Raw genomic sequence first — 19,073 nt, forward strand, 5'->3', positions numbered from 1 at the left:
AGGGAGGAGTGAAAAAGCTCCTCTGCACACAATCAGCCCCAACCCAGCGCACCTGTGAGGTCTGTGGCACATAGAGAGAGGTGGCTCCTTAAAAGGGAGGATCCAAGGCCACTGGGGGGTGAGGGTAGCAGTACTTAGATAGCAGCAGAGCTAGAACCCAGAGGACTGTGCCCTATAGAGATGGGGCTGCTTGCATAGAAAGCAGGTAGTGAGCCTCTGTCTGCTGGACTCTCCAGAGAGGTAGAGGGACCAGCTTTGCTTTACTTAACTTTGCTTTTTGCTAGTGCCCAGAGAACTGAGCTTGGGCTTCTCAGATGCTCAGGGGGCTGGGAATCAGCCCCCTTTAGAGACTACTTACTTTTGGTCTGGCACAGCCCAGGCCACTTGTGGACTTCAGGATTAATTGGTTTGCCTTTTCCTTTCTTTTTGACTGTGATCATGTCCAGTGGGGGGGATACCTCCCTCAGACTTGGAGCTGGGAGTCTGCTCTCCAAATCAGTGCTACAGCAACACCTGTAGCCAGAGATGCACTGTGCCCTGTGATACACCTGCTCTGAAGAACAAAGTAATGGCTCTTCAAAGACTGCACATGTGTGGTTTTTTGTTTTGTTTTTTTAAATACAGTAAACTGTATTTCATAAAGCAGGAGGCAGTTGCTGCAATGCAGCTATCTGAGAATTAGGTTATCTGTGAATCAGGTTAAGCAAAGAGCTCCTTGGGGAAACTTAACCAAGCAAAAGCAAACACTAAAAGGCCAGCAGCCTCCCAGCTTTGCTGGCTACCTGCAATATTGTTTTGCAAATCTCTATTAGTCTCCTATGTAGACAGCATCCCTAGTGACATAGGCACATTTGGCTAAGTTGCAGCATGTGAGCTGGCTCAGCATTTCAGTCTAGCTGCCAAAAATGTGTGGTTTTTGTTTTGGGGTTTTTTGTTTTTTTTTTAAGTCATCTCCAAGGAATCTGTCACTCAAAACAGAAACCACTCAACATGCTGAGCTCCTCATACTTACTCAGCTCTGAAATAGCTTAGATTTGGGCCACTTTTCTTCTTGTCCAGAAACTATGTGTTTTATTTAGGGGAGCTGCAATTTGAACTGCACTGGGTCTGGCAGCGAGCTTCAGTTTGCTCCTAATCATTAACTCGTGGGATGCATTATGTAGTTTGTGAGGATAAAAAAACCTAGACCGAGGGACGTGGACTTCTCTTCCTCGCATTTAATGAAGCCATAGTGAAGGGATCCTCAGTGGGGTTCTGATCTCTTTTGGGCTAGTTGCTTTGCTAATTGCCTCATGCTCTAGCCATGTGTTCAGAAGCATATTTATTATGTGTTTAATTAACTGCTGATCATTTTTCATATGAAACCACCAGTGTCACTAACATTTACTTTTGTGCAGCTCTTTGTAATGCTAAGGTAACTTTTTGTAGCGTACTTTGAAAATGAAGAAGGGCTGGATAGGTGCAGAGTATTTTTCTTATAATCGGGAACTGTTGCCAAAAATGTGGTGAGTTACTAAAGATTCTTCAAATCAACCTTGTTTCAGTGATGTCTCCCAGTGATTAATAACACTGGTCTGGCAAAAAACCCTCCAGAGTTACAGGTTCCTAAGGTATGACATATATGCGTCAGTCTGCCACGTACAAGGGTCCCAGCTATAAGTAAACTATGGTTTAGCAATGAATGGATATAACTGTGTGACATCTCCTTGCTCTATGTGGTGGAAAACCAGTGGTAAAGGTGTTAAACTCTTGGACTTTAAGCAGCCACAGGTGATTTCCTGATTGCATACAACTCCATCCGGCTCTTACAGTACATATGGCCAAATTTTATTCTCTGTTACAACAGCATCAGTACAGAGCATCTCCACTGAAATCAACTAAGGGCTTGTCTGCAAAGGCAGTTATACCAGGGTAAGATACAGTGTGAATTTATAACACAATTGTTACACTAGAATAAGAGGACCCACACAGGGAGTTACACTGGTATAACTATTGTGCTGTAAATTTACACCCTATTTATATGGGTATAAGTGGCTGGGGTAGGTTTTTTTGTTGTTGTTTGGTGTGTGTTTTTGGTTTAGCTTATGTTTTGCAAAGGGTTTAAGCTAAACTGAAAAACACTCTTAAACTGGGATATGGATGTGCACACAGGCAGGTATATGGGTACAACTATGTTGGTTTAACTATACTGGTATAATTCTACTGATATAACTATTAAAGCCCTAAATTACTTTGGATTTAAGTCAACATATCTAAGTAGAATCAGGCCCTCGGTCCTTAAAATGTGGAATGTATTTTAAGCTTCACTGGAATGAAGTCATGTAAACTCTGTAGAAGATTCACTGGACTGGAATTGCTATATTGTGAGCTGTACATAACTATTCTTACTCATTTGAGAGCAAACATAGGGCCCAGTTGGCCACTCCTCGGTTAAGCAGTACTTCACCCTGAGTAGTCTCATTTCAGGGGAGCTACTCAGCAGGAGTAAGGATAGCAGAATGGGGCTCTTTATCAGCTGGAAACTGAGTGCCTGATTCTGTTACATTAAGGTCCCATTTCAACTCTGGCAGGGTAAAGGGGCTTTAACTGTTTCCAAGCATAACTTTTATGCCTACTTGAAGATGCCTTTACACTGCCAGAGTGGTGTAAAGGGACCTAAATGTAACTGAGGCTTTGTCTACAGTGGTGGCAGCGTATAGGGTACGCATACCTACATGCCACAGTGACAATCAGGCTGTGTCCATGCTGCAGTGAGTGGCTACATGTGGCAGTGAAAGCCTCAGGCACTAGGGAGGCAGCTGGAAAAGGCTCTGGCACCTCCCTACTGCCAGAGTCTTTCCCCATTCCCTGAACATTTCTCTGGGGTGGAGAGAGGCTCCAGCAGGAGGGAGACAGTGGGACACTACATTGCTAAAAATAGCACTGCTTGGGCATGTAGAGGACATACCCACCGGGTTCAGGTGTGTCTTTATTCTCCTAAGTAGTGCCACACCCTCTATGCTGCTATTTATACCCGGGCTAAGGGTAGCACACAGTGTATGTACTCTAATACAACTTGCCAGAGGCATAGCCTTAGGATCAGGCCCTGACAATGGTTCTTTTCCCATCAGATCAAGGGAACCAAAAAGCAAATCTCCCTGAAATGAGGGCTCCACAGGTCTGTTTGCAGGGTAATTCTATTGCCAATTGTTTATGAATAAGGCACACAGAGAAACAGTCTTTTTGTACCATTGCAACCAGAAAAAAAAGTGTAGGAACAAAATTCTTGTTAAGTAGTTACCTGGGGTTTTTTTTAAGAAGGGGGAACTAAAGCAGGTTTTCTGAACTTCCTCCTGTCATGAAGCAGCACATTAGGGGGTATTTGGAAAGCCACCAGCAGGGCAAAGGATAGACAAGTTTGCTTTGTTGATTTCAAAGCAGGTCAAGCAGTTTTAGGTTAAGACCACTCCAACTGTGACTGAATTGCCAGTGGTATTGACAGAAATTTCTACTCAATCCCCAGTCAATTGGGCCAGAGCTATTGAGTGGGCTACATACATAATTGATAGGGACACCCGTTGGTTAAAAAAGCATGCAATTTCTTTTGCTGACGGTGGTTAATAATACTTTATATTATGAAAATGGAAAACTTTTTTTTTAAATCTCATTTTACTTCTCATTAGTTGTGCTTTGTGTTTATAGTTTGCCTTTGGGCACTATGTACAGGGAAGTTGATTTAATGTTAGGTGAGCAATCTTAACTATAGAATTTCCTGCTTTTTTTTTTCTGCTGAGTCCTTCACTCTGCAACCTTTATGTTCTTCTAATCATGTACGTATATTGTCAAGAAGGGGCTGAAAAAAATGTAAAGAACAGAGTGCTGACTGGTCAGTTTGGATTTAATGCCTCCACACCAGGGGTGGGCAAACTACGGCTCGGGGCCGTATCCGGCCATCCAGATGTTTTAATCTGGCCCTTGAGCACCTGCTGGGGAGCAGGTTTCTGGGCTTGCCCCACTTCAGCCAGGGAGTGGGGTCTGGGGCTTGCCTTGCTCTGCATGGCTCCTGAAAGCAGCAGCATGTCCCTGTTCTGGCTCCTATGTATAGGGGCAGCCAGGGGGCTCCACACACTGCACCCACCCCAAGTGCCGCCCCCGCAGATCCTATTGGCTAGGAACCACAGCCAATGGGAGCCACTGGTGCAGCACGTATGGACAGGGCAGTGTGCAAAGCTGCCTGGCTGCGCCTCTGTATAGGAGCCAGAGAGGGGACATGTCGCTGCTTCTGGGGGCTGCTTGAGGTAAGTGCCCCCAAGAACCTGCACCTCTGACCTTCTCCTGTGCCCCAACACCCTACCCCAACCCTGAATCCCTGAGTCCCAGCCCAGAGCACCCTCCTGCCCCCCCAACCCCTCATCCTCAGCCCTACCCCAGAGTCCCCTCCCACACCCTGAACTCCTTATTTCTGGCTGCACCCCCGAACCCTCACTCCCAACCGTAGCCCTTATCCCAACCCCTGATTTTGTACATTCGTGGCCCACCCCTGCTCCATGGCAGTAACTATACTGAGATGTTTGTACTCTGCACAAGATCATCTGTGAACAGATTCATAGATTGCTAAGCCAAAAGGGACCATTGCAATCACGGAGTTTGATACCTTGTATTTTACAGGCCATAGGATTTCCCTTAATTAATTCCTATTTGAACTAGCCCGTATCTTTGGATTTTTTCTTAAATCTTGTTTGAAAATATCTCCAGGGAATCCAGCATGACAATTGTCCCTATGGTTAGTTACCCTCACTGTTCTACTTGTCTAGTTTCATTTTGCAGCCAGTGGATCTTACACCTTTGTCTGCTAGACTGAAAAGTTCTCTGTTATCAAATTTGTGTTCCCTATGTAGGTATTTATAGACCTATGGAGAGATTCAAGTGGTGCAGAGCAGTCTAGGGCTGTTAATCCTATAAGAGCAGCCATGCCTCACTCCCTGGTTCCATTAGCCCCAAATTTAGGGAAAGTTCGGATCTCGATCTAAACTTTGCAATTTGCCCTATTTCTATAATAGGCTGAACCAACCCGCAGATCCAAATACCCTCAACCTTTTGAGGAAGTTTGGCTGCAGATCTACACTTTGCAGCATGGGCCTGAGATGGAGTGTACTCCCCACATTGACCCTCAGAAAGCTGAATTAGGCCAGATGGGCCCAATCCAAGGGAGAGATTTAGCCTAGGAGAAGGCCACTTATTGGAAGCAAATTCATGTGTGAGGGAACAGGCGGGGCTTACATAAAGCCAAGGTTGGCAACAGCTGCAGTATGGAGAATGGCAGTCATTCCCTTCTCGTCTCCCAAGGGAAGGAAAGCTAGCAATCCTGAGACCTAGCAGGCCTAGGAGAGATGGGTTTGACTAAAATGAATGGATGGAAGCAAGGTAGGAAGTAGTCCAGGGGTGACAGCAGTAAAATCAGGGAAGCTGCAGCCCTTGACTGCTTGGTAAAAACCCTGGGCTGGAACTCAGAGCAGCGGGTGGGTCTGGGTTCCCTTACCAACCACTGCAGAAAGGTACTGCATGGGCAGTGAACTGCAGTGACTCAGACAGTCTTCTAGAAGTGACAGGGTTAGGGCAGTGGGTGTGAGGAGTGCTGGATGCCGCTTGAGCAGAAAGACTTTGGAGGACATTACTCTGCCCCCCTCCCCCCCAAAATGTGACTCTCGATATGACCTGGTTGGAGGGAAAAGTTGCAAAGCAGCTGTGCTACAACTGTGTGAGCAGGAGGTGAGCTGTGGGTGGCAGAAGAGAAGAAAGGGGGTGCTGAACTGGGCAGAGCCAATCCCCAGAATTGCCTAAAGCAGGCGCCGCCCTAGTGTGAGTAGTGAGCCCTGTGACAGGGCCCATCTAATGTAACCCTAGACTGTCACCTCTTCTACTGTAGTTTACCACAATCCTGATTAATCATTATTTTGAGGTCTAGGATTGGAATTCATGATTAAAGCTAGGAGAAATGTTTTGGCCAAAAAAATGCAGTTTTGGTGACACCAAAACATTTCTTGCAATTGAGTTGATTTTGCTGAATTGTTCATTTTAAAATCTCCCTGAAAACTATGAGACAACCAAAACATTTTGTTTTGACATTTTCTAAACTAAATGTTTCAATTTTTCATTCAAAACTACTACTTTTCATTTTGAAATTTCCTCCAATTTTATTGAAAATTGAATAAGAAACACTTCATTTTGACCTGAATGAAAAGTTTCATTTGACTCAAATCACTTTTACTTTTAAATTTGTCAAACAAGTTTTTTAAAAATATTTTTTTGGGGTCAGAATTTTTTTTACTTTTCAGAATTGTCACTGAAACAAACAACTGGTTTTATTTTATTGTTTTGTTTATTTGCACAACTCCACTTACTATCATTCATGTGACATGAAGCTAGCTATAAAGAAACATATGGTGCTGTAGTTAGATTCTATGATGGTCAAGGTGAAGGTCTGGACTCAAATTTGTTTTAACGTAGTTGGTTGTGAGATATGCCACAAATGTCTATGTTCTCTTTCTCTGCCAGCCTTTGCATGGGTTACAGATAAAGCATCCTCCTCCTGTCATCCCCACTCAGCCCCTTGCTTACAACTGGACTCTCTCTCTAGGTTTGTAATTAACATCTTTCTCCATCTAATTCCAACAGTTCTGTAACATCAGCTCCATATGGTCTTAGCTTTCTCCCTGTATGGGATCTGATACTCCTTGAAGACAATCTTACAGCGTTTGACGATCTGACCCAGACTTGTGTGCTTCTGCCACAAGCTGGCTTGTCCTCATTTGCAGTCTCTTGATATTTGATGCTTTTGGTACAGAGGTTAATCTGTTCTCATCCTTACAAGTGATGTTTGACAGCAGTTGCCTCTGTCTTTCTCAGTAGCATGCTAGCTGACTGATGCCTGCTCTTGCACCAATTCTAAATCTGTCTGAGCATCATTTTTCTCTAGACAACGAAAGCATAGCAAAACTCTTGTTTCTCTCTCTCTGTCTAGATGTAATGTAAGATTCAAGAGAAATGTAGATGCAATAATTTATAAGAAAAGGAACAAATCAGTTAATCAATTCTGACAAACAGTTTATTTCAAAAATCCCAAATCAAGACAAATCAACAAAATACTATATAGGACTTTTTTTGACTTGTGTTCATTCTTTAGATCTGATGAGTCGTCTCAGTATAACTGGTGCTGGCTAATGAACAAAACTGAAGTCATCTAGTGCTGTAGGTAACTGGCTAGTGTGAGTGTATACTGGCTGGAATTGGAATAGTTCTGCTGTGTGTCATGGACCCTATACTGCTAGCCATTGACAGGTTCTCATTCAGATCAAGTGATAAATATCTGTGCTTCTGCAGCCAGACAACATACACTTTCTTTCTCTGCTCCAGCTGGTCTTGGTGTATATTACAAATGACAGCCCTAAGTCCTAGACAGCCATGAGTTTTCTGCATTATTTTTACACAACTGAAGGTCAGGACCCAAGTCTGCACTGGGCTGACCGGCTCACTGCCCTTGTCAATGCCTTTGACTTCAGTGAGGTTGTATAGGTTGTAAATTTGGCTCCTTAATGGTAAAGAAATGGGTTATGGTGGTGACATGTATTTATTACACTGTTACCAAGAGACAAAGCAAATTACCATGTTATTTCCAACAGAGCTACCATGCAGTCTTGCCAAAGAAGGCATGGTGTTTTAGTGTAATTATTATGCAATTAACTAATCCATGTTACCAATGAATATGCACTGTACATGTTCCCAGCAAGCTGCTTGAATTCAACTCAGCAGAGGGGCGAGGGGATTTAATCCTGATTTGCAGTAAGAACTCAATACAGAGATGTGGTGCAGACAGCTCCAGGGCTGGCTTTTCACATTTACATTGCAAAGAACAAAAAGTCCCAGTTGGCCCAAACAAACATCTCTGCTGAGCTGTGGGTTGGGGGTCGGCAGGATGTCACTTCAGAAAGGCTGGAGATAAAAATCATCTGCTGTGTGGGAGGGCGGAGCAAGTGACGGCTCACTGTGGCAGGCTGCATGGCTCCTTGCACTTGGCAGAGCAAAGGGAATTCTGAAGCTGTTCACTGCTTTTTCCTCCCCCTGCTCTGCACAGCTACCTGTGGAGTCTGCTGTTAAATGGCTGGGTTAAGCCCTTCCACAGCCTGGCATCTAGGTCTTGTGACTGCGGCACGCAGAGAAGAAGTCAAAGTGTTGCTACCATGTACTGTATTGACTAGCATGGCATGGGGGTCCCCGCAATTAAAGCTGGAAAACAGCTTTTATGTCACCCATTCCAGCCCTCTGCCAATGCAGGATTTGACTCTACAGTGCTTTCTACAATTCAAAATGCGTAACTTTGAGAGGCTCAAGCAATGGGGCTCCTAGCCCTTCCCTGGGGAGGTTATTCCACTGTCTAATACAGAGGTGAGCAACTACGGCCCGTGGGCTACATCTGGCCTGTGGGACCATCCTGCCTGGCTCTTGATCTCTCGACAGGGGAGGCTAGCCCCTGGCCCCTCCCTGGCTGTCCCTCCCCCACAGTCATGCCGCCGTGCAGGCAGCGCTCTGGGCAGTGGGACTGCGCACTCCTGCAGGGCAGTGCGGCAGCGTGTCTGGCTCCGGCCAGATGGCGCGGCTGCCACACATGCTGCTCTGCATGCTCTGCTCAGCGTGGTAAGTGGGCTGGAGCCAAGGGTTTGGATATGAGGCAGTGGACCCGGGGGGCAGTCAGGGGACAGGGAGTGGGGGGGTTGGATGAGGCAGAGGTTCTGGGGAGGGGTTGGGTAAGTGTGAGAGTCCCTGGGGAGCCTGTCAGGGGGCGGGGCTGTGGATAGGGGTTGGGGCAGTCAGGAGACAGGGAGCAGGGGAGGTTGGATGTGGGTGAAGTCCTGGGGGGCGGTTAGGGGTGGGGGTCCCGGGAGGTGCTGTCAGGGACAAGGTGCGAGGGGGTTGAATGGGTTGGGGGTTCTGAAGGAGGCAGTCTGGGAGGGGGTGGATAGGAGGCGGGAGCCAGGCTGTTTGGGGAGGCACAGCCTTCCCTACCCGGCCCCCTATACAGTTTTGTAATCCTGACGTGGCCCTTGGGCCCAAAAATTTGCCCACCCCTGGTCTAATAGATCTCACAGGCAGGAAGTTTCCCCCTGTGCCTTTCTTAATTTTTCCTCATTACTTGTTCCCCTTTGCACCCCCTTTTACCACCCTAAATCATCCTCCTTGCTTCCACTGCCTATAAACTGGCTGTAACTGAGCCAAGCTATGCATGTTCAGCTCTTTATTTTTACTCATCAATCAACCCCATCAGGGCCCTAATCTGTTCTGTTCTGTTCTCAGATCTCACTGCAATTTGACATTACCTCTCTGGTAATAAAGTGCAATATTCCCCATTTAATTGTATTGGAACTGTACAGAGAGAGACCTGCCCAATTCCTATCCCACAATGTGATGACTCTGCATATGCAGCTACAAATTGCATTTATCTTTTCTGGTGTCTTAGTGCATTGCAAGCTCATGTCTAATCTGCAGTTCACTCTTGCCATCAGGTTTCTCCCAGCAGTGCTGTTTTCCACATTCTCGTCTCTCATTCAACTGCGTTCAGTTTCCATGTATTAAATGTGCATTCTTCCACAATGAATTCTGCCTGGGTTTCTAATCTCTGACTTCAGGCTGCTTTGTCTTTGTCTTCTGGGGCTGCTGGTATTTGCATTTCCTTCCAGTTTAGTAACTTCTCTGGATGTCATTAACATGATGTGTGCTATGCTGGATCACTAGCCGTGAACGCTAGTTCTAAAACCACCAGTCCCTGCAATATGCTGCTTCACACTTACCCTCACCTTTTATATATATATATATATATATATATATGCCATTAAATCGGGCCCTGATCCTGCAGTGTGTAGCAGATGGGTGGGCTAACACAGCTGCGAGGAGCTCCACTGAAGTCAGTAGGACATGCACAGGCATAGCAGCAGACTGCCTGCATGCTACATATTAAAGGACTGGGACATTGTGCCTATTCAGCTGTTTTTGCAAGGCTAGAATGATGCCTTGGAGAGCGATGGACTAGATTTTCAAAAGCAGCGAAGAGTCCTGTGGCACCTGATAGATGAACAGACGTATTGAAGCATGAGCTTTCGTGAGTCAGTACCGGATGCATCCGACGAAGTGGGTATTCACCCACGAAAGCTCATGCTCCAATACATCTGTTCGTCTGTAAGGTGCCACAGGACTCTTCGCTGCTTTTACAGATCCAGACTAACACGGCTATCCTTCTACTAGATTTTCAAAGGGATTTAGGCACCTAGGAGGCGGACACTTTTGAAAATCCCAGTAGGTGCCAATCTGAATCTTTAGGCCCCTAAATATCTTTGAAAATCTGGCCCTTCCGCAACACAGATAACAATGAACATTGTCCCTCTTTTCACATCAGTTTTCACTTTTTATTGGCAGGGTTCAGGATCCCAGACTTGTTTGTCTGATTTTAATCCACATATTTTGCTTTTCCTGACTTCCTTTCTTCCACTAGTTATCATCATCTCCCATGTGTTTTCCTTGGCTGGTATCTTCATGACTAAATTAACATGCGGATATTTTGATAGTAGTTGTTGCAAAGAAAAAAAAGGAGGGAAGGAAATATAAGATTAATTGTACTAATTTGCCACAGCTTTAATTCATTTTTTTAATGGATCCTTTGTACTTCTGCTTAAAGGGCACTGTCAGATTAAGCATCATGTTCTGTAGTTTTCAAAAGAAAAATTTCCTCACCTGTGGGACAAATAACTTTGTATTAAAATTGAAAATGTGTAAGTCTTTCACTTATCCCTACCTGTGCTGTTTGTCTTGTGTTTCTCTCTGCTTGGATAATGAAAATGGACTGATCAATATCAGATTCTCCTGCACTACCACAATGTAGCAATGTTTAGGCTTTGTAAGAGGTTACTTTAACAAACCCTGAACTGGGGGCGGGGGGGGCAAGTGTGGTGCATTGACTTAGTGCCTTTGACAGGAGACATTCAACTAGTTCAGGTCTGAAATGTGACCTACTTAACAACGTGCCCTAGATACTAAAAGCTGTATTTTCCCTTTTTCTGAGGTAGTACCAAATCAAGAGAAAAAAAGGATCCGGGTTGCAGCTCTCAGATCAAAAGGATAAAATTCATACTAAAAGAAACAGAAATTTCTTGGAACCATGTGATTATTTTTAACCCTCCCCCCCCAAAGTGATCTTTTTAAAGTAAACATATACAGAGGGGTCAGTAGTGGGAATGATGATAAAACCTAGTGCTTTTCACCAATAGGTCTCAAAGTGATTTACAAAGGAGGTTAGTATCATTATAGGTAGGGAAACTGAGGTACAGAAGTGCAATGACTTACCCAAAATCATCAGCAGGCCAGTGACAGAGCAAGGATTTGAAGCCACATCTTCTGAGGCTCAACCCAGGCTCTATCCTTTAGGAAGCACTGCCTATGAATACAGACTTTGATCCAGCAAAGCACTTAAGCGTATGTTTAACTTTAAGCACATAGGTAGTCCCATTTACTTCGAAGTTGAGCATGTGTGTAAATTCTTTGCCGGATTGGGGCCAGGGGCCTGGATCAACCCTCGCTTCCAGGTGGTAAGCTGACTGCAGTAAGATAATAGCAAATAGGAGTAACCTGTCTCTCTTCCTCCTCCTTCCAGCCCCCTATTCAGGATCAGAGCCTAAAAGAACACCTATCCCTTGTCCTTAACAATGCATCCACTTCACTATTCTCACAGTTTCTGTCGGGCTAAAAATAAGCAGCCAGAAATAAAAGCTAATGAGAAGTAGCGATTGTACCCTCTTTCCAGCATTGCCCCTCACACTGCATTCCCCCCACTTCTCAGCAGTCTCAACAAAGGTGCACACAGTGGAGGTCGCTATTATAAAACTAACAGCTGCCACCTGAAGGGTGGTGATGACTGACACAGTTTCTGTCTTTACTTTCTCACCTGACAAATGCTCCCTTTCCAGCGGCTTCTGAGATCAAAGCAAGTGCTGCAACCATCTTGGGCCTGGCTCTTCCTGGCCGTGCACCTTGTGTAGTCTTTACACCAGTGCAAACTGGGTGTGAGATGATGCTATTGGTGTACTTGAGTGAAGAATTCTCATTGGGAAATACGTTACATTTCCTTTACCCAGGTGTAAATGACCACACACAATGCAAGTGGAGTTCACTGCTCAGTGTGCACTACCCGCCACCCCGTTCCGTGGCTGATTCGTGAAGTGTGAGTCTCTTCTGCTCAAGCGGTAGCTACTCATAGGGGTGTGGGTGGGAGGGGAGGGGCATTTATTTATTTTTAAAGCTCTGGAGTTTCCCAGTTATATCCCCAATGTTGGGTAAGAGTGTAGCTGCTACACATAGGAGGGAAGAATCAGGCCCCTTGGCTTTCTAGTCCCTGAGCTCCCTCTAGTGTTTATACATACACATTGCAGCCACTCACTTCAGCACTCTGGTTTAGTAGCATGTGAGAGAGGAGTTCCACTGGTGGTCTTTGGGTCCAGTCTTGCACTCTCTGCTGATCTGAGCTGACCTACCCTAGATCCATGCATTAGTTTTTTAGGATCGACCTCTTTTTCAGTTCACGCTTGGTGAGGAAGCTTTGTAAATAAACGCACACCCTTACTCTGACGTAAATTAAACTGTGCACAAAAAGCGCTGAGGCCCAACTCCTCAAAAGGCCTGCGCTCCTAAGCACACCATCCCCTTCTCTCAGGCTATTTGTTGCCATGGTGTTAACCAAAAGTGAGGAGCATTCCCACCCCACACACCTTCACCCAGGTCACACTGTGGCTGTGGTGTGTGCTCGCTGAACCCTGTCACCAGCATGTACAGAGGTGGGATTTCAAATGTCAAACTTTGCAAATACTGTCCCACCTGCACCTGGCAGCGGCAGAGAAATGTAATTACAGAAGAGGGGAAATCTCAGTGTTACAGGGACTCAATTTTTGCTTAGGTCAAGTATCTGAGAGGACCTTAGGTACAGAAACAAGGCTTTCCAGCTAAAATCAGACCTTTCTAACTCACTGTGTCTTATAGGTGGTGTACTCCTTTAGCTGGGCTTGGGTTAGGTGCTAATCATTAAGCTACTGTATGATGCCAGAAATCCTGAAAAGGATAAAGATGCAGGTTGACCCGGAGGCATTCTGGTGGCATGAGCTGTCAGGGTCCCTTGCTACAGTATAGTGAAGTGTATTTGGCATTCCTTAAAGGTGATTTGCTAGCTTGGGGCTCCTATTCTTCCAGTGTAGAGGACAAATACCTCATTTTAAAGTCAAGGGGAGTCACGCAGATCCTTCAGCTGGTGAACTGGGCCCCTGGAGACTGAAATCTTGGATCTGCAGAGGTACAGCATGGGGCAGTTCTAGCTTCCCCACAGCCAGTGACAATGTGCCTCCACCCTCTTCTTTAGGGAGGATGGGAGCAGGGTAAGTCCAAATACCACCAGCCCCCAGAGCAGAATACCCACCAATGTCTAACCTGGCTGGAACCCCAGAGGTGAATTTATAGCTCAAGCTGGTCTTATTTTGGGCAGGAACTGTCATTTCCTGTATGTTTGTGCCAGTACCTAGCACAACAGGGCTCTGACTTGGTTGACTTGTAGGCACACAACAGAACTGTTAAATAATAATAATAATCTCTAGTCTGATGCCAGTCATGTAGTGTTGTTTGTGTGTGTGTGTATTTACACTTCTTCACAACAAAGTGTATTGTTCTTCACTTCTGCTTAATGGGGTTTTCTTGTGCAGTTTCAGTCCTGTCATAGTTCATGGTGAAGAAGACAATGATGTGACACGGCCATCTCAGTCCATCACACTGCAAAACTACCTTCCAGCACCTGGCATCTGTGTCCTTGATAAACTCATCAAAACGTGCCCAGTCTGGCTTCAGCTGAGCATGAATCGGGACAGGGCAGGAGAGATACTCAGCAAAGAAACTGCAGGGGTAAGTCTACATTTGTCCAGAACAATTTCAGTTCAGACAACCATATTTCCTGCTCCTCAGGGGAGATGGATAGCTGTGGTGTGTTTTGTTTCTTTCATGTGAAAGCAAACATATTTAGCAGGTTTTGGTCTTTGTTTCCTTTTCCCATGGTTGTTAGCTAGTCTTATGTTCATGGGATAGACATTTCCATTCTCTCTAGAGTGGTGGTGTGTGTGAAAGAGAAGGCTTATACCTTTGATTTACTTAGCAGTTGGTGTCTGGGAACAGTTTTCCTATTTGTTTCGTAGCTCTGCTTGCTGAGCTTTCAGATATCTCCACACACACTCTGTAGTCTGATGCAGTATTTTTCCAATATCTCTGCCTTGTAGCTTCCTTAAAAAGTGAAATCTTAAACGTGAACAACAATGCCCTTAGTTTGCTTCTTCAGGGTGTCAATTTTGCTTGTTGATTTTTGTGCCTTAGGAAAACCAGCAAAATCAAGCCTTGTCTTCCTTGTAGACATGAGAACTAGGGGCAGCTCTTTCAGCCGTTCTTGACAAGATATGGGGTTTGGAGGTTTAAGAAAGAAATCTTTTCTCCTGAACACGTCAGGTGTTTGAGATAGAGAAAGGTTGACAAAAAACAACAAACAAAACGTGTAGTGTTCTTAAAAGTTTTGATGCAGTTGCTCAGATTTCACATCCTTGGTACTGTGATAGGGTGACCAGATGAGAGGGAGAAAATATTGGGACACGTGAGGGGGGGGTCCTCCGGTGGAGGAAAAAGAAAAAGCTGAGTGCTGTTGGTGGAGCAGCAATAAACAAACAAAAAAGGCTAGTGCTGCTGATGGAACGAAATATCGGGACAAATTGCTTCCCCACCAAAGATTGATCAGGATGCGGGACAAACACCTAAATATCAGGACGGTCCCAATTTTATCGGGACGTCTGGTCACCCTATACTGTGATATCATTATTGTACCTCTCCGGTCATCCATAGAAGCTCCCAAAGTAGACAAGAACGGAATTTCTAATGTAAACAAAGCAAGATATAAATTTTTTTTTGTATTGTTTAGTCTGTGGGAGGAAAGCTCTCAGGAATTCTTCATATGTCATAAGGAATTGGGAGGTGATTAGAAGGAAGTAGAGTGGATAAGCCCAATTTTCCCCACTACTAAAAAGTGGCCTGCTCCCACTTCTCTTGATTCTCTGGCTGGTGGTCTAAGGGAAGGTAATGATCCTGTGCAAACCAAAGAGACTATAATAACTAAATGAAAACTGATCTGGAATGAGGCTAGGATTTGGGGTAGAGATGCTGCTGCAGGGAAACCTGAAGCACAGCCAAGCTGAAAGAGACATTTTAGGTTGAGTAAAAATAACAGGAGTACTTATGGCACCTTAGAAACTAACAGATTTAGGCTAAGTGTTATGCTAAGCGTTAGGCTAAGTGTTATGGTTTCACTGTTCTTTGGCTTACCAATAAAGCCAAATCCCAGGAAGGGGTTAGGTGAGCACAGATGACACAGAGTGAGCCGGGGCCTGCTGCCTGTACTCATGTTGAGTTGTATATTGCCATCTGAGTAGTGTCACTGAGCTCAGTGTGACACCTCAGTCTGAGTAAGCATAGCAGAATTGGGCTTATTGGAGAAAGAGTCTGTTCGGTCTGATCATGTCATGGGCCTTGAAATGTTGTTAGGTTATTGAGGGGTTTTTTACATTAAATCCTCATGCATGAGGAGGCCTGATCAAAAAAATGTGGGCCTGGTGTTTGTGATAAGGGAGGTGTTTACAGTAAAGGCTGTATCTGGGTTAGAGTAAAGCCTGTGCTAGGCTCAGGCCATCTCCCCAGATGAAGGGAGTAAGTCTCAGGCACACACGATAGAAACTAGATGACTCAGACCCAGACCTGCTGAGATCTATATAAAGGGCAGCTTGAGTGGCAGGAAGCAGGTTAGGAAGTCTGGGAGCCAGTCGACTGAAGGAAAACTTCAGCAGAGGGAGTAGAGAGACTCTTCTTAGCTCCTAGGCAGGGGGCCTGAAGAGTAAGACCTGCAGGAGTCCCTGGCCCTGAGGAAAGGACCTGGTCTGTATGATGAACCTGTGCTTCATGGTTTTAATTTAGCAAGAGAACATTGAACCCCGAAGAAAAGGTCTGGAAATCCTGATGCTGTTGGGCGGAGGGGGGTTAGCGCACTAGCTGGTGAGTTCTCCCTCAGGCTCATGTAGCCTCCCTGGACAGAGCATTAGAAAATGGCAGTCGGGCTAAGAGTCTGCCTCCCCCTTTTCCTTCTTTAATCTCTTGCTAGCAATAGAAGCCATAGTGGGTGTTTACACCTGTTCCTGTGAAAATGAAAAGACCACCTTTAGCTGAAGGAAAGGTGGGAATAGGCTGTGCAGATTGCAGAGTGCCCAGGCAGTTCACATGCTCTCGTTGTGAGGGTGACAGTGGATGTTGCTTTTTCGTTTTTGGAGTCAGCGTTCAGGGATGAAATCCAGCTCGTGCCAAGTTAGAAACCAGCGTCTCCTCTGCCATTTGCTGGTTCTCGCAATGGCATCCAGCTGCCACGACTTTAACGTCTTTAAAGCTCTCCAAGACATCCAGGGATGGGAAGTGTCTCTGAAGGACATTCAGGGGCAAATCCCGCTTTTGCTCCCCCACCCCACCTTTTCCATAGACATGATCCCTCCCCCTCTGTAATAGGTAGCCAGGAAAGGAACCTGCACAGAGGTGTGCCTCCCAGGGGAGAACAGTTGGCCAGCAGCAGAGGGAAGCATGTGCTGATGCTGTATCCTGCAAATGGGGGTGCAGTGGACATACACTAGTTAAATGTGAGAGAACTGGGGCAACACATGCTCTGCCTGCTCCCGGAGCTTAATTTAGGATGGAGCAGCTCTTCAACACACCAGAGGCACAATCTGGAAAGACTTATTTGCATAATAGGCTCCCACCCTGCAAATCAGGAACAAGTTAGCTGCAAGCTTAGGAAGCCTGTGTAGCTAAGGACCTGTTTCAACAGCCCTGGCCCAAATTTAACCTTTGGAACTATAGCAACAAGCCTTCCTGATTGGAAAAGAGAACAGACCAGTTTCCACTTCTTGCTTTATTAATCTGAATTTTAACCAAAATTGATCAAGTGTTAATCGGTAACTCAGTGATCTCAGGGGTCAAACATACATTAATTCTCACAACAGCCCAGTGAAGCAGGTTATAGTTATCAGCTGGGGGAGCTGAGACACAAAGAGATTAAATGATTTACCTCCCTCCCTGTACATGGGAAGATGCAGGATGCTCACAACTGTCTCTGACACCTGCCTGTCTGCCTAGCTAGCCATTTATATCCCACTCACCACCATGGCGTTGGGTCAGGCTGCCCTTTCAGTGAGTCTGACCAAGTGTAAATATGAACTGCTGAAGGACTGAATTTCACATCAGAGAGCAGAAGACCTTACCAGATTCTCTGTTGTGTTGAACTGAACGGAGAGCCACACAAGATAGGGCCGAGGACACTCACTCCCCATCTTAGCAAAACTGCTTCAAGCTGTGGTCAGAGTGGTTGGTTGCATGTGACATGAGATGCTCCCAACCTTAGGGCCTGAGTGTTTGTGAATTAGCAATGCTCCTAGCCCGCCATGCTCAGAACCTACACTCAGTTCCCCCTCTGGCAGCACACCGCATTGCCACTTGGCTTTTAGACATGGTCCTTTCAGTTCCTCTTCTCGAAAAATCAAAGCTTTCCTGGTGTAGTTCCAGAGCACTGCAATTATTTAGTTGTTTTTCAGAATCACACTTCTCCTCTATAATATTAATACTGTGGTTCTAGAATTAGCTAAATCTTTGAAAGCACTTTTATAAATACCATGACTCTCTCTTACCTAAAGCTGCTTTAAGGAAGAGGTGATGACAAAGAGTCTTTGCCCCTAGGGTTTCAAGCTAGACGTTAGATACATATTTGACATGGAAGTCTGATTAGAAACACTCTGAGGAAAGCACACAGTGCTTACAATGCACAGAGAAGGGACTGACTCAGCAAGAAAGCCCTTTCTCTTCTCGATTAAACTTGCTCCTGTGCTAGTCCAGCACACCCACTTCTTTGAGCCACTCAGGACCAAAAGTTAGTCATTTGCTATAAGATCAACTTATGGCTATTTTAATCCTTTTTCCTGTAAAGGTCTAGGTGGCCCCTATTCTATACTCATGCTAGAAACTTGAGTGAGGATGTACTGGGGCAAATTCACCATCACTTAGGGCAGTTGCATCAGGGGTTGTCACTTGGCAAATTGTGTGAAGTTGTGCAGCTTTACCTTCAGGTTAAGTGGGATATCAGTGGTGCATTGGGATTCTGCTAGTCCCTACTGCAGGGCTGAATTTCACCAAGAGAAAATATCACCTTAGGAGTAGTTATCTTTTTCATGAAAGATTTGACGTACTGGAGTGAAATTAGAATGAAATGTGTTAGATGTGAATTGAAAAAGACCTTTCTCTGGTTACTGGAAAGAGTCTCATTCTCAGATGCCTAACAAGCTCCTACTTCTTTTTCTCTGCTTTAGATATTCCTAGTTAGGAGAGATGGTAACATGAACAACATGGTACTCTTGGTCCACTTCCCAGCCCAGAATGCGGCTTCTGATGTGCAGGAGTACAACATTAAAGAAGAAAAATCACGTAAGTTTTCTCAAGCCTTTTATCTCTTGCTCTGACCATCAGGTGGGCTCTTCTTTTGACTGTGAAGTTTGTACACAAATGTGCTTGCAATGAAGAAGATCCTGCCACAGTAGGAGGAACAGTAGATCTTGACTCCTCCAGGAAAATTTGTTCAGATTCGTTGTGACAAACTGGCCCAATTCTCCTCTGATCTGTATCTTGTGTCATCATTTGTACCTGTGCACAGGGTTGTGTAAAATGCTACCACGTTAGAAGAGTAGCATTTTATTCAGGCAAATGAGAATGGAAGCATTTACACAGGTGTGAGTAGTGATAGAATGTACAAGGCAATGGAGAACCTCAATCTATCCAATTAATTTAGTCTTTATTTCTGTTCTTGAATTAGCTGCCAACAGACTTTGATTTTTGCTAATTTATTCTTTATTCATTTCTGATTCAAACACTTTGTACAAATATTTTGACCTATTGGTTGT

The 19,073-nt window shown here is 45.1% G+C and overlaps 1 protein-coding gene across 1 annotated transcript in view; it reads left to right on the forward strand.

Moving 5' to 3' along the window:
- RIN3 (Ras and Rab interactor 3) overlaps positions 1-19,073 on the forward strand; it is a 104,516-nt gene that overhangs the window by 13,467 nt on the left and 71,976 nt on the right. Inside the window, exons 2-3 of the mRNA XM_032777432.2 lie at positions 13,770-13,959; positions 18,486-18,600. Of these exons, the coding sequence (XP_032633323.1) occupies positions 13,770-13,959; positions 18,486-18,600 (305 nt within the window). The remainder of the gene's footprint in view (positions 1-13,769; positions 13,960-18,485; positions 18,601-19,073) is intronic.

The sequence above is a fragment of the Chelonoidis abingdonii genome, chromosome 4 (genome assembly GCF_003597395.2).
Source record: "Chelonoidis abingdonii isolate Lonesome George chromosome 4, CheloAbing_2.0, whole genome shotgun sequence".
In the NCBI taxonomy this organism is placed as follows: domain Eukaryota; kingdom Metazoa; phylum Chordata; order Testudines; family Testudinidae; genus Chelonoidis; species Chelonoidis abingdonii.